At 41.6% G+C, this 22750-nt stretch overlaps 2 protein-coding genes across 3 annotated transcripts; both read right to left on the reverse strand.

Annotated features, from left to right (window-relative positions):
- Positions 1 to 53: 53 nt before the first annotated feature.
- Positions 54 to 10044, reverse strand: skilb (SKI-like proto-oncogene b). Its single transcript, XM_072690368.1, has 8 exons — positions 9861 to 10044; positions 7012 to 8291; positions 4378 to 4455; positions 4186 to 4274; positions 3733 to 3926; positions 3402 to 3616; positions 2795 to 3010; positions 54 to 2072 (listed from the first exon to the last, which is right to left on the reverse strand). The coding sequence occupies exons 2-8, from the start codon at positions 8158 to 8160 to the stop codon at positions 1866 to 1868; spliced, it is 2148 nt and encodes a 715-aa protein (XP_072546469.1). The 5' UTR covers positions 8161 to 8291; positions 9861 to 10044; the 3' UTR covers positions 54 to 1865.
- Positions 10045 to 16274: 6230 nt separating this feature from the next.
- On the reverse strand, positions 16275 to 19455 carry LOC140564767 (uncharacterized). Of its 2 annotated transcripts, none has more exons than XM_072690416.1 (5): positions 18844 to 19455; positions 17344 to 17402; positions 17141 to 17221; positions 16613 to 16686; positions 16275 to 16522 (listed from the first exon to the last, which is right to left on the reverse strand). In XM_072690416.1, exons 1-5 carry the CDS (start codon positions 19200 to 19202, stop codon positions 16478 to 16480), a joined length of 618 nt encoding a protein of 205 aa, XP_072546517.1. In that variant the 5' UTR covers positions 19203 to 19455; the 3' UTR covers positions 16275 to 16477. The 2 variants fall into 2 exon arrangements, with proteins under 2 accessions (XP_072546517.1, XP_072546508.1); XM_072690407.1 differs by having other exon boundaries at positions 17141 to 17224; positions 18844 to 19454.
- Positions 19456 to 22750: the final 3295 nt, after the last annotated feature.

Below are 22750 nucleotides of genomic sequence, written 5' to 3' on the forward strand. Positions count from 1 at the left end.
CACTACAGTGGTATAACAGTGGACTTCTGTGGCTGTGTAAAATAATAAATGAGTGACATATAGGAATAGGTTTTATTGTTAACCCCAACAATAAATGCAAATGAACTGACATACATAAAGTTGAGGGTGATACAATGTGGCTTAATCACAGGTGGAGGTAGGACAAAAAAGTGGCATCTCGTACCATACAGACAAAAGCAATGGCTTCAGGCTTCAGGAAGGAACCTAATAAAACATCAGCACACATGACCGTGAAAGGTGGGTGCATATTTATGAAGGACAAGATTTTGTGTGTGTGTGTGTGTGTGTGTTTAATATTATACATGCACCTCTCGTTCAGCTCACATGAAAAAGCCAGTAACACTTAGCCCATAAAGCAGCATAGAAACAGCACAGAGGTAATTAGAGCTCAGACTGCCAAAATACTCCCATCTTCTTCTCTTTCAGTCTATACTGTACAAGATACAGATACACAGCTTATATATATATATATATATATATATATATATATATATATATATTCACCTGAGGTAGCAACGATATCATAAGCTCATTCTTAAGTGTTTATGTCCAAGGAATTAAAGATATTCCCTCTGATTGTCAAGAAGAGAGCCTACAATCTCAGAAAATCAGTTCTCTCATCATGTCGCTCTCATGGCATATGTTAAGTAAACCCTGTTTATCTGTACTTATGACACAAGGTGATATACAGTGGTCGATATAATTCCTGTGATTATTAGCAAATTGAGAATATAAAGAGCATTTTATATCTTTTCTGTCTTTACTAACATAAACTAACATGTTAATTTTTAAAAGCTCAAAAAAGAAATGGAGCAATATGAACAGAAAGTATCAGAAAATCTGAGAGGATGTACAACATTCATAAGAAATGGTTTACAAAACATTTATATACATAATTTCTTTTTTTTTTAATCCATACCATGGTGTAAACTCAGTTAACTATTATACTTTAGCATACATACATGCATACATATTGTACATTCAAACTGTGCATACATACGTAAAATATAAATGCATCTTGCAAAGAAAAAAAACACCTTAAAGGTACACCAAATAAAATCTTCCATTAAAACTTGACAAATGGATGTGCCTTTAACGGTTAGGGGTATGGAATGTTACATGGCAACAAGCTGCGGAGCTTCCCAGTTAATCTTGACCTGGTCAGGGCAATTGTGTTTTATTGTCATTCCTATGTCACGACATGTCATGTGGCAAGTGGCAATACTAGCAGCTTGTCATTACGAGGCATATGTGGTTTGCGAGTGAAACAGCGGGGGGAAAACATATTACTTAGCGTACCTTTAAGTATGTATAGATTTACAAAGATTTTGCTCACATAACATTTGTCAATAAAACAATAAATACTTTTATAAACAATATATCACATTATATTTTTTAAAACAATTATAATTCAGAATTTTATCTTTTTTTTCTCTACCAGTAGTCATTGCACTGACTAATAAATGGTGCTGAATACACACGTGCAGGTTAAAAAACTCTGATGTTCTCGCACACTACGGTTTTCTATTCATGTCTGAGAACCTACATACAAAAAGAAATTGCCATAAAAAGCATTTAATGCTCTGTAAATTTACATTGAGGACGGACTAGTAACCTAATAAACTGTCGTTATGTTTGTGTGCACGTAATGCGTTGCGTGAAACAGTAACGTTTTCTTTATAAAGGCCTTAGACAAATCAGTGAGATTTGAGGCTTTGGCTATGTCTTCAACTACGATAAAAAGCTCATTTGGCTCTGAAATTACAGGGCCTATAGAATGTCCCAAAACAAAACTTGGTCAGAGTTATTAAGATGTTATGCTGTAAAGTAATCCGGAGGGCGAACTATGGAGCCGGAGACATCAGTGCATCAGACGAGCTTGACAGGGGGCTATCCAGTGCAGACGCTGGTACAGACTCCTTCATCTGCTGTTTGAGCTCAGCGATGGTGCGCTCCAGCTTCTCTCTGGCCTCCCTCTCCCTGCGGAGCTCCTCCTGCAACTCCTCTCGGTCCTCCTCAGCACGGTCCAACCGCTTACGCAGCTCAGATAACTATATAAAAGCAAAAATATGGTGAGTCATGGATCAGTTAGGGTGAGAATTCCTTGAGGCCTTTAGTGACTTCAGTAGTTATTAAAAAAATATGTAATTTCTTTTACTGCTTTTTTATAGTTCTGTAATTACATAGTGACTTATATGACAGCGAATTATACTTATATACAATTGCTCTGTACCTACAGATTTGAGGTTTTCACAAAACTATCCATCAGCAACTTTCCAATAAATTAAAAAATTAAACTAGTCACCTTCCATTAATGAAAACAAATGTGCTGTTGTAGATTTTTACAACGTTTTGTGAGAAATAGTTAATATAAACTTACAGCTTACAGTTTTCTTTATCACCTTGACACCTAAGGATTCTTCTATGGGTTAATTATCGGGTTTAGTTAGCATGTGAGAGATAGGAAAACGCCAAACTGTGCTGGGCTAAGGTCCTTCAGGACCAAGGTAGGAAACCCCTGCATTAAACAACATTTCTTTTTCCAGCAGGGGGCAGACGTTTCCACACAACGTTATAGTCTTCCAAATTCATGTTTAGCTATGACACATGCATGCACATGTGTCAAAAAACCCAATATTGTCATTCCTTTACATATGAATATGCAACTGCATTACGCACAATATTTTTGGAAGTGCTGCTCTCCACCTAACCCTGACAGACGGCAGGTGTCTGTAGTAATCCGTAGGGGGTATGAGGTGTGAACATGTCCTACCTGTGTGGCGTAATGGCTCTCCTGCTGTCGCTCAGCCCCCTGCTGCTCTCTGCATCTGCAGCCCTGCTGCCTCAGCTGCTCCAGCCTGCATTTGAGCCTCCTCTGCTCCTCTTGCACCTCCCCCAGCTTTTGGGCATGCTCCGTCTGCACCACCTCCAGTTCGCCATGCAGGTGGCGCTGTTCTGCCACCTCGTCCCTGCGCAAAGCTTGCAGCTCCTGCTTCCCAAGGGCAAAAAGGAGGTTAGGGCAAACTCAGGTGCATAATACTCAGTAAAAGACATGGAATGAAGCCCAGCGCACACTGACCCAGCAAACATTCTACCGCTTGACAGTCTGCCTTTTGCTTTTTCCTGAATAAGAGCATGACAAGCTAAACAAACCAGAGGGAATGGGGGTGAATGGAGGGCGAATTTTAGAACACTGCAAATGGGGGGCATTCTGGTAATCACTACAAACAATCCAAAACAGGAATGGCACACAAACCAATTTTTGGGTGTGGCGAAATTTGTTGGAGGACATTGGGTCAGTGTACTCTGAGCGTCTGTGTTTGTGAGGCTATAATCATACACACACACATGGTGTAGTGTAAATGCAATATAGTGCAAACCTTTTCCAGCTGTTGCTGTCTGTGGAGGGTTGACTGAAGCTTCTCATGCTGAGCGTTGTACATCTGAAGCACCTCCACCACCATGCTGTCCTTGTTCTCCTCAAGATTGCCACTGAAAGACTTCTCACACGCGGGCGTTTCTATGGAAACTCGCGGCCACTCGTCTGGACTGTTGCTCTGCGTTTGACCAGAAAAGCAACTTGTTTTTTTTCGCCCTGGAGAAACCAAGAAAAGGAAGAAAGAAATGGTTTAAGGAAAAAGTCAGAAGCCAGGCATCCATACAGCTACCTGACATACACTTCTGCATTCACACAGCTGCCTGATAACAGACCTGAGGCGGCAGATGCCTTGGGGTCAGTCTCCTCCCCATTGTGAACCAGTGTCTTGTTATCCTGGCTGCTTCCATGTTTGAGCAGGCTTCCCAGCATCTCCACTCTCAATGCCTCCACATCTTTCCCAGCAGCGCAGCCAGAACTTGGAGCCACGTTGTAATTAGCCAGCTTATCATGCATGTAAAGATACCAGCTGGAAAGAAACAGAAGAAAAAACATTACCACTAGGTTATACTACTAAGTACCACTGGTACTTGCATCAAATATTAAGAGTATATTTAAAAACCTCTTTAATGAGTATGGATTTCACTCTTTTACTACACTCAAATAACTGTACAGTAGTATCACAGTCTTCAAGGTTCTACAACTGTTTAGCCACCCTGTATTATTAGCAGTTAAATGAATGAAAATACACATTTCCATGTGAATGCCTATGAATAAGCTTCTTGTACCGTTGCCACATGAGCTCATGGTGCCTAGGGTCCTCCTTCAAACTGGCAAGCAGACACGGGTCAAACACATGGGCGGGCAAAGGCACTGCCTGCATAGGAGAGACAAAAAAAGAACCCGTTGGTCTGGTTTCGTGTCTATGAGGAAATGTAGTGAAGGACACAGACAGAGTTTATTGCAGGTGAATGCATTACCTTTCCCTCCAAGCCACTCTCACACTGTTTCTCTTTCCCAGAACAGAGATTTAATCCCTCCTGTACTTGGGCAGTCTCCTGCAGGACACAAACAGGGATAGTATGTCAGTACTGCGTGGCACAGCATGGAGGCAGGATTAGCTCTGGTGGTTCTGAATGTTTCCTTAAGGCTCACTGAGCTCCCGGTGGCACTGCCATGTTCTCTTTCTGTCTACAGCCAGGATGGCATGCATTATGGGAGCGGAATGAAGAAAAATGGAAGTATATTACATAAACAGCCAGAAATATGGTGCGATTAAATTAACTCTACCAGGCACAGCACCTTGCAGACACTTCAGAAGCCCCAAGCAAAGTCTAGAGCGAAAGCTACACACTTGAAGACAAAAACAATGTTTTTCTGGATGTGGCGTATCAATTCCCGCTGATCGCCTCTATAAGCATAAACGCTGCAGTTCATTAAAAAAACAATGTTGTGCCCTTAGGACAGTTATATCTGGAATCACAATCTTGCAGATACCCAGATTGTTATCATGCGCTGACAACCGGAATTATTTAGTTTATGTCTCCTGGAAACTTAACAGGCATTGCAGGTTTGAACATTTTTTGGCTGCAAAGCATTTACGCGTGAAGTCATGTGTAAGGACTCCAGACGACTCTTGAGCGAGCCAGGGTGTGTGTGTGTGTGTGTGTCTGTGAGTCTGGGACGGGTCACGTGGCCTTCTCGGCATGAGGGCTCCACACAGTTATTTACAACATGTGACGCAAGCAGTCCAGTCATTCTCCCAGCAGTAGAGCACTCTTATCAGCGACCTCGCTGAAATAGTTCAGTCGCGCCAGACCTGCCCACGGGTCTGATCAATTAGCCTTTCCTACCATGGCCTCAACTCAACTTTATGAGACACGTCTCCATTCCCATTAACTATTTTTCTCATTTGACACAGTCTGAAACACTCGTCTGAGTGTCTGTCAGTAAGTAGGTTAAGTAGGTTAGCAAATTTACCCACATCAGTGCTAGGGGACTTAAAAACCTTGAACCCAAGTTATTCAGGTATTCCTCTTAAATATATGCCCAATTTACCCTAATATGTTGTTATTAGAGTAAGTAGTTAAAGGCTGGGTTCACATAAATGGTTCAAATAAAACATTCATTGTCGCATTGTGAATAAGACCACTGCAGGAGCATAATTAGAGTTTCTAAAAATCCCTGTATCTGGCATCCGACAGTATATAACCCACACTGTCGCGACACTTTTATCACAGGGTGTTGCTATTTGTGTCAGAAAACCCAGACGATTCCGTCTCTTATCTGGCTGGGACAAAAATAAGCACATTCAATCACTCCTTCCTATACTGTGGCAGAAAGCCAAGTCCAAAGGTCACCTGTCTGCTCTTGTTATATTTCATGATAAGTATTTGACCCTGAGGTTATAGCATATATCTTCAGTAAGAAAAACCTGAACCTCCTGTTTCTGTCATACACTTGTTGTGTCTTCTGACTGTACTGATTACTCTGTCACAGACTCTGACCACATTCAGTATTTCATTCAAAGTAGGAGTGGAGTCTGTGACGAGAGAACCAGGTCTGTGTTCCCAGAAGTACAGTCGCCAGCCGCTGTTGTTTAGTCTCTGGCTTACCATTATATAATGAGATGGTAATCGACAGAGAGTTTTGAACGCTCATTGGTTGCAAGGGAGGCCGGGGCTGAGGGTCTGCGTTTTCATTGGTTGGGAGGCAGGTCCTGCGAGGTGAATGCTGGGCCCCCAAAGGGGGAGTTGCAGGCTTCAGACACATGTGATGGACTGTCCTGGCCTCTATTGCTCTCTCTCTCTCTCTCTCTCTCTTTCCCTGTCTCCCACTCTTTCCTCATCTCTGTCTTTTTTCCTCTCTCTCTTTCCCGCCCACTCCCCTCCCACTCATTCTCTCCTCTGTTTCTCTGCCCTGTTGCCGTGGTTCCTGCTGTTTGTGCAGACTCTGTCAGTCAGAGCTTGAGAGCCAGGCGACCCTGCCTGAACTGTGTCCAGCAGCTTCCTCTGGGGGAAAAGCCTGCTCTTAGCACACACACGGTCTGGCTCCAGCTCACCTCGCACAAGGCAGAGTTTGCTGTTTAACTTACAGTCGGCTATGGAGACAAAAGCCACCCCTTGCACATGTCCCAGTTCTCTGCTACAGACTGTTTTGTTGTTGCAGTATGTTTCTATAGAAAAAACCCAAGTAAATATTTTTCCCCCTAACATCTCTGTAATTGCATACCGTATTCTTTGGTGTTAAACTAAGGCAGGTCATTTATACCACATTATAATATTACAAACCTGAACATGATCAAAAGAACTGCCCTTATTTAACGCCCTAATTAATTACATTTTTCATCTTAATGTTTATTATGCAGTAACTACTATACATTTTATAGAAAACAACTATGTAAGGTAAGTAGCAGTGCCATAGAAGAACCATATTTTATTCTCTAAATAATCTTTAAATGGTATTGTAAGAGTGTTCATTACAAGAACCTTCAGAAACCTTCATTTTTAAGTGTATATGAGAATACGTAGTGGTTGCCTTAAGAGATTTGAAAAATGTTGTCCTAATAAGCACTTTATTCCCTAAACAAACTGAGTAAACATATAGACACTTACCAGATGTGGCTGCTTGGTCTCTAGCTGGATGCTTCGGAACTTCAGCTTCATCGCCTCCAGCAGCTGCTTCAGCCTGGCCTCCTCTGCTGCCCCCTGGTACCTGCGCCCGAGCTGAAGGTAGCAGGCCCACTTAGCTGAGTCAAAACCCCAGTGGCACGTGCGCTTGTCAGGTTGCCAGTGCGAGTGCATGACAAAGCGCTCAGGGCAGAAGAGCCGGCGGCATTGCGAGCAGCGGATGCACGGGGAGCCAGGACTTGCATAGAGACGAGGCACAAACAGGCCTTGGCACTTCCCCAGACACTGGTGCTCCACCCAAAATGCTCCACCCTCCTCTGCCTCTCTCTCTTCGTCTTCCCCAACTGAGTGGCCCTTGAGCACTCCAACTGGTGCGTTGCTTTCGCCTGGATGGAGTAGGGTGTTACAGAGGCGCTGGGCGTCGGTAAGTGTGATGAGGCCACAAGAGGGCGCCCCAGGTGGTAAGACTCCCAGCACTTTGAGGACATGCAATTGGGAGGCATCACAGCGAGAGCAGTACAAGTAGAGCTGATCGCACACTGAGTTGATCTGCTGGAGAGAAAAGTCTCGCAGGACCGTGTTCAGCACCTGAGGCAAGCAAAGACGCAGTTCTCCGCCCACAGAGAAGCAAGAGATGGTTTCGCCCTCCAGATTGCACACCACAAGGTCTGTGGAGCTGTCTGGAGGCACCAGCAGGGGGCCCCCACTCACGTTGGCCTGGGTGAGCAAAGGAGCAAGCTTATCCTGGCTGTGCTGGCCAGAGAACGCAGCAGGGCCACCTAGAGAGCACTGGCTGCTCAAAGTGAACTGGGCCAAGGTGTGCCTCAAGGCCGGGCTTAGGTCTAAAGCACTCTCCTGTCCATCCTTCGTCTTGGAGTCTTGCTGATAGCCGAAGTCACGGCCGCAGCCCAGAAATGAGGAGTTCTTTTCCACATGCTCAGTCTTTATGATGGGCTTTGATGATGGTAAAAATGATACCGGCTCTTTTTTGCATGACAGGTTAAGGGCAGCCATTACCCGTTTCTTTATTGGGGCTACTTCCATTGGTTTCTCTCGCATCAGCCTTTTCAATGGCACTCTATGGAGAGCCTGGTCCTTGTCAGGATGAGGTCGGTTGTTCTGGACCATAGCCATATTGCTTGTCTGAGATATCAATAACTGACTCTTCAATAACACGGAGTGGGCTGACTGTCACTCAGGAACAGAGGACTTTCAAAGGCTGTGAATCATGGTATTGGTCTGAACTTCAAGCCTTTAGGAAATTTCTGGAAAAAAAAATCATATTTAAAGATCATATTAGCTTCATAAGTTTTATCAACCACTGTGGGTTTGTATTAATGTATAGGAAATACTGTGATTGTGGATTTGTAAGAGGTTTAGATTTAGGCATTCAGCATGAAGGAGATTCCTGATACTGCTCTCACTACCCTTAAAGCCAAGGAGGACTAATAGTGTTAGCTGCAGTACAACACACAGTCATTACCACAAAAACGAAAACACTGCACCACATCCATGAATGACGTTAGCTGTATTTCTAGCCCAATTTTCCAGATGACAGCTGGAGCCACTGCACTCTGACCTGCCATTGTTTTCAAGAGGGGGCAAAAAGTGAAATATCTGGAGCACATATTCTCCCAGCAGTTTCCTAAGAAAAGCCAACTTTGACTATCTGCATATGGTAGAAAGTTCTAGGGAAATCCTCAGGCGGGATTTAAGAGCTGTCAGCCAAATATTTTTGGCTATTATTGCACAACCGTTCTGGTCATCCTCTGCACAACCAACCCTACAGGGAAGCTGCACTAGATACGGGTGAACTCAAAACAGTGTTTGCATGTTTCTCCAGTGCTGGGCGCTCCTTTTACAATCCTTCAGTCCTTTAAACCAAAGAACATCAGCTGTTCCACCTAAATTCAGCTGAAACAAGCAACCCAGGAGTTAACAGTTGGACTAAATACTAAAACCCTGTAAAAGGTCTAACAATTCACAGACAGTGAAAAAACCATCCCATTTGCATTAGAGCTTGAACACAGCTCCACATAAATGTCAGCAACATAAATGTCAAAAAGCAATCTTCAGTAGAAAGCCTTCGTGATTTAGTTGTCGTCACCACATCTTTCAGAGCTTCAAAAATGACTCACACACAAATGTAGCTGCAAGTGACAGTCATTCCACCCCCCTCCTACAACTGGAGCTTACTCACAGCCAGAGCTCCCCCTCCCCCCCTTTGCTGTGGTAATGACATTCACCAGCCCTCCATAGCCCTTTACGGGACTACCCCCATCCAGCCTTCCCGAGACAAGCTCTGCATTTCACAACATATCGAGGGGGGGGGGGGCAAGCATACGGCCATTTGTGAGAAGTTCCTTAACCTACATTCAAAACACACAGTCTTGCAATCGCTGTGTCAGGCAAAAGCATTCATTTTTTTTCGCCTTAGCCAGTCACTGCAACGATCAACCGTGATTTGCTCAGCCTGCTGTAGAGGCTGGAGACCACAGTCACACACAGCCCACCAGCCAAATGGCTCCACTATCGAGTAAATTCTACAACAGACACCTTCTAGGTTGCGTTAAACTAACCTTTAAACTTGACTCAAATAAAACAAGCCCACTGTGTATCGTAAGAACAGCCCAAGATAAGGCTATTCTGGACCTCTCTCGGTTAGCCTGCGTTTTTTTAACGGGTTGAAACCAACGTAAATGCTTCCTAAACGCACAATACAGCCGAATTAAAAGCTAGCACCAATGCATGCAGTTGTTGATATTAAAATTATGACTCGCAGATGCATTCAATGGAGAAAAAAACTACGCAAAGACAATTTAATCGTACCTTACCTTTTTACCCGAGGCGCGTAAAGAACGATCCTCTCTTCATTTAAGACGATTTTCTTCATCAAGGCGAGAAAATCAACAGCACGAACGATTCTAGCCCGTTTTAAGCTGCCAGTAAGGGGGTTTACCCTCCGATGCAGCCCGCATTCGAGTCTCGGTCGCTCTCTACTAAATCACCGAGGCGAACACTTCATGGTGATAGACAGTGGTGTTATTTTCTGCCCACCCGCATTCAGGCGAGTCCCGCCGACCCTCGCTGCGATTGGCTAATGGGATCTCACGTTCCGCGCCGGGGTTGGCCAGTAGTTCACTCATTCATACACATAAGCCTATGGCCGCACTGCTTGGCAGTACAAACTGGCTAGCCAATCGGGGCGCAGTAGGGGCGGGACGTTCCCGAATGCAGGTGGGAAACAAATTACGCCCACAACCCGACAACCTACGTCATTCGCCCATCGCCCACTCAGCGACCGAGACTGCCGCGGCTAGACAGCAGGACTTAGCAGAGAGGAAGTCTGGCTCGCAGTCTGTGGTTTTTCACATTCTGGCAGACGGAGTATTAATGAGGGTTTTTTAACTTTTTAGTGACAGTTGGTTGCTCGTGTTATTATATTGCTTGGCTTTTAAGACAAACAAATGAACAAACGAGTTCAGGATTGACCTATAAAACACAGTCCTGTACTTTAAATAGGTTACTGAAGAAGGTACTGTTAGCAGGAGCACTGCAATACACTGACTGGATACGTTTACTTGATGTAAAATCACAAGTTTTTATGCAAATTTAATGCATTAAGAGATGGACAGCTTTGTTTATGGAGTGTGTAATAATGTAAGACTATGATAGTGTAAGTTCTCTTTAACTGCTAACACACAGACATTAGCTGTATCAAATGGTTGACATTATCATTTGGACAGGCTAAGCAAGTCATTCACTATAATAAGATTGACATTAATAATCTTCTGGAAGGCTAGACAGAGGATTAACATTGCTGAGCTTTCCAAATGTGCTTCAACATCCTAACTTATTTCAGCGGCTGAACTGGTTCAGACAGATGTGAGGTTTTCTATGGTGTTTCCCAATTACAAAAAAAAGAAAAAAAGTAATCTCCTGTGTTAAACTGCGTAAACTAATCTGTCACGTGCCCTGCTCTCTCATTAAAGGCCAAGAGTGCTCGTCGGATCTCCACTCATGCTCATGACAGGGTTCTCAGCATTTCCAGACTCAAACACATTCCCTGCGTCAATTAACAGTGTAAGACAGATGATGTTATGCGGCATGACGGAATCAGACTGAAAGACAAATTGTAAACAGTCTGTTAGAAACTCTGGAGGTCTGTTACTGACACCCCAACTGCTGCTCCCACACGAATACGCAAGTCAATTGTGTAACTGGGTGCTCTTTTGTCTGTCCTTCTCTTTTTTTCTGTCTATTCTGTCTACTGGAGTGTCTGTATTTGTCTTGTGAAATGGCTAACTCAGACCAGGGGAGCATTTGCATTCCCTTTTGTCTGATTCCCCTGTCCTATCTGCCTGTTAGCATAATGCAAATAGGGCCGATTTGCATCAGACTTTGCATTTCTATGCCGCACATCTAATATAGGCTTCCGCCCTGACCCGTCTAGGGCAAAGTGACTCAAAAGCTCCAAGAGGAAACACCTGTGCACTGGCCGATCGAGATTATGCAGACTTCATTATGACTTGGCAAGGTCATGCTAGAAGAAATGCGTACACTGGTCTGCATCTAGGCTTCTACTGTTTTTTTGTCCTTAATTTCAAAGGGAGCTGCCCCCACTATTAGCTCTCACAAGATCATTTGCATTTGTACATTTATGTGGCATGTAATAATGTTAGTTTATGTGTAAATACACGTTTCTATATTCCTCTGTGATGTAAACAACTTAGATTAGGCCTTTATCTAGTATTCTGTCATATATTCACAGCTATACCTTTTTCTTAATGCATGATCAAACGTGTCCATAAGTATTGATAATTTAATCATTTAATTTCGTTTTTAGAAATGGAGTTTAATACGTTTTCAACCTGGTTTCATAACAACACAGTTTTTTTTAATTAGAAGAAATCATTCAGCATGGTGTCACCCCTTGAGAAAGCTGGGTTGAGAGACTCTGGGTTGACCCGGATGTTTAAGAACTTTGATGTTTAAGCCCCACAATGATTTTATTGATTTTATTATAAAAAGAACATCTTAATTCATATTATCATGCAGTTCATCCTTTTACATTTCAAGTCAAGTAAATAAATAATCCCTCAGTTTTATCTCAGTATTATTGACAATGCTCTACTTTTAACACCTATCTGATGTCTCTTAATGTGGTATATAATTATCTAGATTTGTTTTAAGGTGTCCATATAGAATCTAGTACATATGACCCTATTATTTGTAATGAAGAAGAACATAGATCGTTCCAATATAAAGCTCTTTCTGCTTGAAAAAATGTTCTTTTACTTCAATTTGCTGTTTCAAGACATCCCAAAGAGCAATCCTTTAAAACATAGAGGCACAGGATATCACCCTAAACATGTCTGTGGCATACACCCTGTGTGGAATCACTCCAAATGCAGTACAGACCCACAGTTGAGCAAAGATTCAGATATGGGTTTGAGGGCAGGTTTAAGTTATTTAAGGTTTGAGTTGATTTCATTTGTTCTCCATGCCTGGATCCCTGGGAAAACTACTGAACATACTGGTATCATCCAAAGAGAACACTCCAATATCTTGGAATGATGGTATTGGAAGCATACCTAATCTTAATAATGAAAATGACTGTACAGGTGCCGGACTCCCTTCAGATTACACATTTTGTTGATTTTCTAAGTAAAAATACGTTCTTAGGTCCTTGGTTTTCTGAAATTTGTAGTGGGCAGTTTCTGTGTTAAATTAAACAAATAAACAGTAAACATTCATTCATGAAACACATTTGCAGTTATTTCCACTTCTTAAAAGTGAAAATAAATCACTAAACAAAAGGTGTTGTTTGACGTTGTTCGAGGTGCCAAAAACTGAGGAAAGTTGTTATTTTGACTCCTGAATGACTGTTTGTCCTTTCATGAACCAAAGACACTGCCAAGTGACACTAGGCCTAATTCTTCGCACTTCTTTTAAAGACAGACAACTTTGGCTGTTGACATGTTATTGAGTAAATTCACCCCCCCCCCTTTAGCCTCCAACCCCCACCCCACCCCCACAGAAAATCCCATGAAAGTTAACCAAATCAATACCATGCTAGGTTGTTATTGTTGTGCTGCAAGCTATGATGAAAATGTGTGAAATTAAATCAAATGTAAGCCAGCTAGACATCAGAGGATAGCAAGCAACATAGTCTAACAGACATAAGGGGAAAAAAAACATAAGCTTATTTATTACATGATAGTATCATAGACATAAAGCAGCTGCATGCATTTATCCTTTGTGTGTTTCTCCTCTCCTTCTTTCTTCTTTTTCCTACACTGGACACCTGATGGTTTCGACCTTTTCTCATCCATTTGTGTTGTTGATTTGCCACTGGAGCCTCAATACATTACCCATCCCCCAACAGGGTCAACCAAGAGTCAAAACTAAGCCAATTCACCTTGGCGATGTAGCCTACCGTGAGACTGGTTTTACATCCCTCAGGGCAACAAATACAACATGTCTGCATTCTGAATGAACTGTGGTTTATTTGGTAGAAATTTGCAGTGTGACTAATTTTACTGGTTGCATTTGTACTGAATAAAGTTCGAGCTGTGCTATTTGATAGATTCCCCCGCTCCTCCCTGCCCCGGCTTCCAGTGGAGAGACCTGAGGTCAACCTACCCCCGCCCCCCTCCCCATGTCACACTTCTCAGTGGGAGACCTTCCCAGGCAGGAGCTTGCCTAGCTGACACACTAGAATTGTGGCACTCACTCCAACAAGGTTAATTGACCCAGACGGTGACATGATATCATTGACATGACGTGCAAATATCACCATTCAAAATTACTTTTTTTGTGGGCGCCCAGCTGCATATGTTGCTCATACCTAGATCTGCTACTGAGTACGTCTGTATGTCACTGACTAATGCACAGTAAAAGACAACAGACATTAAAGAGGATGTGTCCTCTGGGCTCCTTACAGATTCTTACAGAATGATAGAAATGCTAATATTTTTTGTAATTCTGCATTTATATTGAGTTGGTATGAATTAACGAATCACGTTACTGGCCTTATAAACCTATTCAGATTTTTTTTCTCAGATCGGACAGTTCACATTCTTGATGGGTCACATTCATAAAAGTAAGTGACCTGTATCTGTCTGTAATGTGAACTAATCTATTCCTGAAACAGCATGCATTTGCACGTTGATACATTGTTGTATAATGCCTCCGTCACCAACAGCATTAAAAGACACATGAAATTCGTTCGGACCGTTCACGTTCATGCTGCATGCCCACAAATCAGATATATATCCAATCTGTGACCATATATGAAAGTGACCCAATTCTGATTTAAAGTGATTGGATTGGATTTTCAGGACAGTTCTGAAAAAAAATCAATCTGTGTCACATTATGGCAATAAATGTATTCATTATTTATTAATTTATTAAGAGTCACTTTTTATCTGGTAATGTGAATGCAATGTCTTTTTCTAAATCTCTAAATGGCATATAGCTCTGGTTTAACATACAGTATTCCATGTTTGTGTTTCACTCTAAGTTTTACAATTGCAAAGGCACTTTTTACAAAAGCAGCAAATGAAGTTTAAAAAATGTTGGCTTTTTACTATTAAATGCAAATGATTTCATGGACCTGTCTTCAAACTTACTCAGTTACTCTCTCAAGATTCTCCATAAAAGGTGCACTAATAGTACTTAAATAGCTTTTGGTGCGTGCCCTTGTTAATGAGCTGAGAAACCTCTACTTGTATTTCATTATGTCTCTACTCCATTAGAAAACAGGATGTCCTTTTGGATTGGGTGTCAGATAAATGTAAAACAAACTGGTAATAGAAGAGCAATGTTCAAAACGGGCCTTATTTAAAAGCATCGCTTTCAGTTCTATTCGTCAGTCCTATGCAGTAGGGATGGTTGTAGTCCAGCCTCTTGCACAAACAAGCGATATTTTAACATTATTTTATTTAGCATAAATCACTCCACTTCAGCTAAACTGTCTTTATGGTGCAGCACTGTCCAAACATTTCTGTAATTTGTAACCCAGAATTGTAGCCCAGCACTTTGCGGTACATGGTACAGGGAGTGATGGTGTTGTAAAAGAGCGTAAGACTAAACCACACTGAGGAAAAACACAGCTGGCCTTCACTGCCTGTTCCCCGTGTTTTCCATGCTCATCTTGTAACATACACAACTCTCTCTCTCTCTCTCTCTCTCTCTCTCTCTCCCTCTCTCTCTCTCTCTCTCTCTCTCTCTCTCTCTCTCTCTCTCTCCCTCCCTCTCCCTCTCCCTCCCTGTCTCTCTCTCTTTCTCTTTTTACCTCTCTCTGCTAGCCAGCAGGAGACTACTCTGTATTTTTGGAAATTTCAAACTAGGTGGTTCTCAGAATATGCATGGAGGACAAAACAAAAACGGAGATGGAGAGAGAGAGAGAGAGAGAGAGAGAGAGACATTGTTGCTAGGGAACAGATGAAAAACACAACACTGCGAGGACCGCAATGAACAGCATGACATAACGGAATGAATGAAACTCAATTACATATTGCGCATTTGAAATAACACTGTAATAGTATGCCTTTGTCAGTACTCTTTTTCTTACTAACTATGGGACAAGTATGAGAACCGTAAAAGGGAATTTATTATTCATCACTTTCCAAAGAGAAACTGGAATGTTTTTCTACTGGGTGTAAACAAAGTGCTGGAACAACATACAGCAGATATTTGTTATCGTTACAGAAGCAGACAGGATAATAAGTAACAGCACGCATCTTGCCTCGTACATTCTCAAAAATAAGCCTTTTACAGTTGCAGACACTGGGAAATGTATGATTACAGGACAAATCCACTCACATTTCATCTCATGTAAAATCACACTGCTGAAACGTAATGCAGTGAAAAGAAGAGTAAAGTACAATAAATCATATACTGCATGGTAGTCAACCTAGCCCCAACCCTCTCCCCATGTCACACTTCTCAGTTGGAAACCCTCCCAGGCAGGAGCCTGCCTAGTTCAGCCTAGAATAATGGCGCTCACGCCGACAAAGTTAATTGGCCCAGACAGTGACGTGAGTTCATTGACATGACGTGCAAATATCACAGTATCCACACACCCTTACCTTGGCAAGATGCTGCACTAGGCGGTTGCCCATGTCGCCCATACCTAGATCCGCTGAGTACATTGTAACAATGCGTAACAGGAAGTAACTATATTTGTAACAATAAGTAACAACACATATCACGCCTTGTACATTCGTTAAAAATGAGCTTCTTACAGTTGTAGACAGTGGGAAAATGTATTTTATTACGGCACAAATCCACTCACATTTCATCTCATGTACAATCACACTGCTGAAATGCAATACAGTGACAAATACAGTAAAAGTATAATTAATCATATATTTTGCAGTGTTAGTAAGGACACATGATCTGAAGACATGAGCTGCAAAGAAGTTGTGTTCTAATATTTAGACCATTATCCAAACACCATAGACGATGTTCCCAAAGCAGATTTTTTCATCTGAAAAAAAGAAAGAAAGACCATGATGAGATCTGATCAGATGAAGCGGGAGTGACAGCAGTAATTCCCCAAATGTCCATCTAATCTTACCTGTTTTTGCCGTCTTTTAATTTGCATCTCTTGTTGCTGTTTTATTCGGACTTCCTCCAACGTTAAACACCCACCTGTGAATTAGAAATACATTATTTCCCATAGAGTAATGTTATACAGCCCTTGGCATGTATTTTCTTTCGAGACCAGTCAAACGGCATTGAATGTAACATGACAATCAATCACAAGCACAGTATCGCCACCAAGTGGACATCATAGAAGTCATCTGCATTCTTGTGTGTGTGTGTGTGTGTGTGTGTGTGTGTGTGTGTGTGTTTGTGTAAAGAATCATCATATAAAAGCAATAATTCTGAACAAGAAAATCTAAAATATGCACACAATGTTCCCTTACCCCAAATGTACAAAAGACATGTTTGATGTCTGATATCTGATGTATGCTTTTTAAAATGTTCACAATGAAAACCTTCTACAGCTAACAAGAAAAGGGTTCACAAATCACATTCATTAGCCACTGAGGACACTACAGTGGGGTTAGCCAAGCTGTTGCTTTACACATCAGTGACCTACCCACAGCACTAGGCGAGATGGACACATAACCCATGGCCTGACTCAAACGTAGATCCTCCAGAGCTGCAAGTTCTGCCTCAGCTTCTGCAACACAGCTTAATTCAGTTGGGAGGCTCAAGTGGTTACACCAGGAATTAAACTTTACATTAGGGTTTAACATTTTAAAGAAATGTTGCTCCGTAGAGAATTGTAGTTAGACTCACTTTTCTGAATGTCTTGCCTTTTCTTGGGGTTTGGAGCAAAAACAGTAAAGGCTTTATGGCTGTTAAGGAGAACAGACAAACACATCATGGCAGGCCTTACCCACTTACTGAAGATCAGAGTAATTTAAACGTTCTTTAAACAGATGTTCAACCACCCAGGCCACGCTAGACATGGATTAGGACAACCACCATATGCTTAGCAGCTTTGTGGCAACCTTTATTCTGGACCAACAATACCAGACTAGGCCATGGCGATACTGATAGAACTCTATGACATGTTCCTCAAAGTAATCATAGTATCACAGTATGAGATATGATGACGTTTAGAATAATAAAGTTAATTATGACTGTTTCCTGAGTAAGGATGTCTTGACATGGCTTGTTTTGATTGGACAATTTTGTTCTATTTTCTTTTAATTACATTACACACAAAAGGAAACCTTACAAAGTATTATAAACACTTATCAAACAGAACCCACAATTTATTTTGTTAGATAAATGTGACGTTTGTTGTTTTAAAGCACCCAGTAGACTGTAGAATATACAGCGCAGTAAAGTAGGGATTCCCTTTTATTATTAAATAAGTATGAAGTAATCAAAGGCATTCCGAGTGGTTTGCCGTGAAATGTTTCATTGTAAGCAAAGACTTGGAAATACACATCTAAATAGTTCAATGCCTAAAAAGCAAGATCACAGAAATGTAAATTACATGGATATGGTTATGCTGTTCGATGCCTAAGACACTGTTTTATGATAGACTTTAAAAATAGAGGTGCTTCAAATTGTTCTTTAAGACATGAGAAAGGAACTTACTTGGTTCCTAAAGAATCAAGTCTGTAAAAGAGATATGTGAGTGTGAAGGCCCATTTAAAGGACCAAACCCCTTTACTTCATCAAAGTAATGGTTCTTTACACTCACACATCTCTTTCATAGACATAGGTTTTTTCAATGGAACCAAAACGGATCTTCTACGGTATCTCACAAAGATTTTGAAGCACCTTAAAGAGCTGGCACCTTCTCCAGGCGGTATTACTACCTTGTTCCCAATTATTCCAGACCCAACATGACCCTGACCAAGGTAGAAGCAGGCAAGAAGATGGATTGATCAATTGCTTTAACAAAAATGCCTACATTCACAGTGTGCTTCATGATCACTAGTTCTTATCACCTCAGCTGAAATCACAGTTGGCAGGCTGAAGGTTTTTATTTTTACAATAAACACCATATTTGTTTACATCCCAAGTATTGTGGAGAAAATCGTGGAACCCCCCTTGAAATGGAGATCGTAGGTTTCTGTGTGACAGCTAAGATATAAAAAATAATGCATTGGCAAAAGGAAACAGACATTATATTATGGACTTTATGCCATTATGTATTAAATATATTGCTAAAAAATATCGTAAAAAACTGAAAAACATCACATTTGGTTTGTGACTATCGCGGGTTACAGCTACAGGCGATTTATCGTCCAGCCCTGACCACACTTGCTCCTTCCTTACCTATGTGTTTCATAGTGTGTCTTGGAGTGTGTGCTTGGTGCTTGAAGTTGCGAGGCTGCACATGCTGCAGTTCGGCTGTTGGCGGTCGTCTTCAGCTCGCATGCTGCCGCTGCTGCTCGCGTTTTCTCTGTCGCCTTTAACTCGCCAGTTGCAGCGGCTCGTGCTTTTGTTGTCTCCTTTGGTGCGCGCCCTCTGGTCTCCACGGCAACAGGGTCGCGCACATTGCCATGGTAACAGCGTGGGCAGCTCGACGCCCTTTTGCTTCGATGGTAACTTACTTCGCCTGTTCTCGCTTTGGTCTTCAGCGTCGTGGGCTTCGTTTCGACGGGCTTGGTCTTAATGACCCGCGTATTGGGCATTTTCCCCAGAACTGGTCACTGTTCAAATCCCGAAACACTCTCCTAAACGACAGCCCCCCCCCCTTACCTCTGACCCACCATGTTTCGTAAGTAACGGTTAGCGTTAGCTACCTAGAACCAGTCAAAACAACCTCCTCAGGATGTGCAGACTTGGTGAACAGTTTCTTAGGGTGGAAAAAGTGCGGATTCACTCGTGAAGCGTGGCAGACTTCGGCTGTACTGAGCACCTGATCCGCTTACAGCCGCTAAAGCTGCGGGTTACGCAGAGCCACGTAGAAGCGCAGCGTGACGAGGAGTCTGCCGGTCGAGCCCTGCACGTAGTGGTGGGCGATATGGTACAAATATCGATTCACGATAAGTCATTTTCACGATATTTAGCGCGATATGTGGGCACACAAACCAAATTGTGTGAAAACCAAGTGCTATCCAAAAATATATCCCATAATTGGTATATGTTTTTAGTTTGCTGACCTACATTCAGGAAAACTGGACTAATTACACTCTTTGTAATGAAATGATCGATAAGTAAACTTTAATTTTAATTAATAAATGAAATAATCTAGCTATGTTTTAATACTACTTTACATACATGGTTCTTGACGCATTTGGACAAAACATGTGATCAGTTTGATCAACTGTTGCCATTTTATGCTGATAAATTCAACTTTTGCTATTTTAAACCTGGATGGTGCAAAACCAAGTGATGTCTGTAATTCAGTTTATGATGAAAAAAGAGAGCAGATTTCCCTCTATGGACCACAAAAAAAAAAAAAATAATAAAAAAAAAAAAGTGGGGGCAGTGGTGGCTCAGCGGTTAGAGCGCCGGGATTTTGATAACAGGGTTGTGGGTTTGATTCCTGGGCTCGGCAAGCTGCCACTGTTGGGCCCTTGAGCAAGGCCCTTTACCCTCTCTGCTCCCCGGGCGCTGGAGTTGGCTGCCCACCGCTCTGGGTGTGTGTCTGTACTCACTGCCCCTAACACATGTGTGTGTGTGAGTGTGTTCACTACCAGATGGGTTAAATGCGGAGGACACATTTCACTGTACAGTGCACACTGTACAGTGACAAATACGTGCACCTTTATCTTTACCTTTACCTTTAAAGTCCAGTGTAAAGTCCAGTCTGTAATTGGAGCCGTTGTTCTGCTGTTATGCACATATTTGCTTCAGCTCTGAGGAAAAATTAATAGAAACATTCAGAAAATTCCAGTGGTTATAAAACATGTTCCAAAGCTGATACATTTTGTCCTATGTAAATGTTTCTGTTGATTATCACCGGATCTTCTTAATGACAAGGTCATTAAAGAGTCAAAAAATGAATATTGCTACATGTAAGCTAATGCTGCTGATAATGCACGCAGACTGTACTGCTCAACATGACCAGACTGAAAGGTTAAAGAGGCTGTCACCTATTATAATACTTTTGTGGTCATCCTTGAGGAAGGCAAAGCAGTACGACTGTCATAGCCTGTCTTGCGTTGGTGAAGCTCACTTACGTCTAGCTGATGTGCAGCAGCATTAGCTTGCATGTTGCAATATTAGAATTACTTAGTAACCTAGTAATTCAGAGGCTCCAGTCATGTACAGGACAAAAATGCCATGATATATTTATTTACCACAAGACATGATGGAGGAAATGTTTTTATTCTTTTTGAAAACCCATTTATTTTTGCCATTGAAATTCGAGACCCAGGGTGCCTAATACTGGCCTAGAAGACTACAGAATAACACACGACTTAAGTGGCCGGTACCCTTTTAAATATTAATGGGCCCACTGGTTGCCGTGGCGACATCTGAAACAAGAAAGACTCTGATTGGCCGTTTCTACTCTGCCCCTGTCTCTCTGAGCCTTAATAATGTTTTTTTTTTTCACTCACTGTACAGATAAACAGGTTTACTCTCAAGACTTCTGCATAGTACTGTATGCCCACCCATTCAGTCCACACTTTATTTAAGTTCAGGGTTATCAGTAGTGTTTTAGCCCAGCCTACTTTTGAAATATAGCAGCCAGTCAGAACAGACATTATTTACATATATCATCTTATCAAGAAACAAAAACCAGAACAATAAATATTTAATTGCAATTAACCAGGGCATCTGTGAAACATGTCAGTTAAATGACCGTAGTGTTCATATTATCATATTATTAGTATCTTTTTAATACATTTCATTATAATGTAGGATAACTCTACCCAAACTCTACTCAGTGTATTATTTAGGTTACTTTGAAACTTTTCAAACTGTCTGATTTGACAGCTCCATTTATTCAGAAATATGAGCAGTTCAAATGACTGTAAAGTTTGTTCACAATAATGTTGTAGTGCATGTCTAAACAGAGTACAAAATTATATTCACAAGACACTGACACCAGTATATTACTCTGTGTATTTATCCCATTTTCTAAACATTTCACAGAAATATATAAAAGAACTGGTACATCATAAGTTATCATTTGGGAAGTGAACTGGTAGTTAGATTGCGTTAAATTGCATTCACCTAAAACACAAAGATTAACCACTAAATCAAACAAACTGTAAAGTAGTTCATCATTTATGGTAACGTCATTCATTAATCTTTAAACTTTTTAGGGCCAAGCACCTTATTACTACCTCTGTTTATTGTTTAGTGTACTTTTCTCTCTTAGTGTAATACGTGTTAACAGTATATGTGTGCTTGTTACATGTCATACTTGTGTTGCTCTCACTGAAGTAAAATTCCTTGTATGTGTAACATACAAAAAAAATTCAGATGCATTTAAAGATTTGACTTTTCTCCACAAGGGGGTGCAATTAGCTATTTGCTTTTTGTTTAAAACTTATGAATGGTAGTGCTAGAATAGTCCAGGACTGTGACTGAAATGGATCCCTGCTCCCTCATTACTGTTGCACTCTATAGGGAGGGACTATTTAGTAGTTCACTACGTGGCACTAAAAAGACGAATGAATCTATGAATGCTATCAACGTGGGTCAGCACTGGTCGCATTAACAAACATGTGAGCGGCTGAGGCGTGTTTAAAGCTCTGTAAACACACAAACTGGATTCTGAATCAAAGTTAGTAAAGGCAGTGCGCTGTTCATGGAATAATCTTTGGCCGTTATGTTGCTTAGAAACATCAGACTCCAACATATATTAAGTTCAGTGTTCAGAGGCTCCTAACTTTCACTTGCTTATACAAGCAAATGTTTTCGGCTTCATTTCGCTCCACTCTCTGTTGCTTAGTAACAAGACTCACAATGTGTTTTGGCCCACATTCAGCTCATGTAGTGAGATACGCTGTTTACTATAAATTACGAGTGTGTTGTGGGAGATTGTAGCGCCCTCAATTCAGACACTCAGAGGGAAATGGCTGACATACTCATTAGTGCCCTACAACGTAAACCCTGTTATTTTGTCTGAGAATGAAACTTGTGAAAGAAAATCAAGCTAATATGCTATGCCATGGCTGGTTTATATCAGAGATGACAGCTCGCAGAAGCTGCATATTATAACACAGTTTTAACACTGTTACAAAAGCACTGTAATTATTGGATAGTGTTGCTGTCCTCTCAT

Source organism: Salminus brasiliensis, chromosome 1, assembly GCF_030463535.1.
Source record: "Salminus brasiliensis chromosome 1, fSalBra1.hap2, whole genome shotgun sequence".
Lineage (NCBI taxonomy): Eukaryota > Metazoa > Chordata > Actinopteri > Characiformes > Bryconidae > Salminus > Salminus brasiliensis.

Bases quoted from the DNA above. Each gene is read 5' to 3' on its own strand.
- LOC140564767 (XM_072690407.1), bottom strand. From the start codon at position 19,202: ATGCCCAATACGCGGGTCATTAAGACCAAGCCCGTCGAAACGAAGCCC. The intron at 17,225-17,343 runs GTGAGTCTAACT...GCTGTGTTGCAG, and splicing joins AAGGCAAGACATTCAGAAAA to AAGCTGAGGCAGAACTTGCA. The intron at 16,687-17,140 runs GTAGGTCACTGA...TCTAATTCACAG, and splicing joins CATCTCGCCTAGTGCTGTGG to GTGGGTGTTTAACGTTGGAG.
- skilb (XM_072690368.1), bottom strand. From the start codon at position 8,160: ATGGCTATGGTCCAGAACAACCGACCTCATCCTGACAAGGACCAGGCT. The intron at 4,456-7,011 runs GTAAGTGTCTAT...TGTGTCCTGCAG, and splicing joins AGACCAAGCAGCCACATCTG to GAGACTGCCCAAGTACAGGA. The intron at 4,275-4,377 runs GTAATGCATTCA...TCTCCTATGCAG, and splicing joins AGAGTGGCTTGGAGGGAAAG to GCAGTGCCTTTGCCCGCCCA.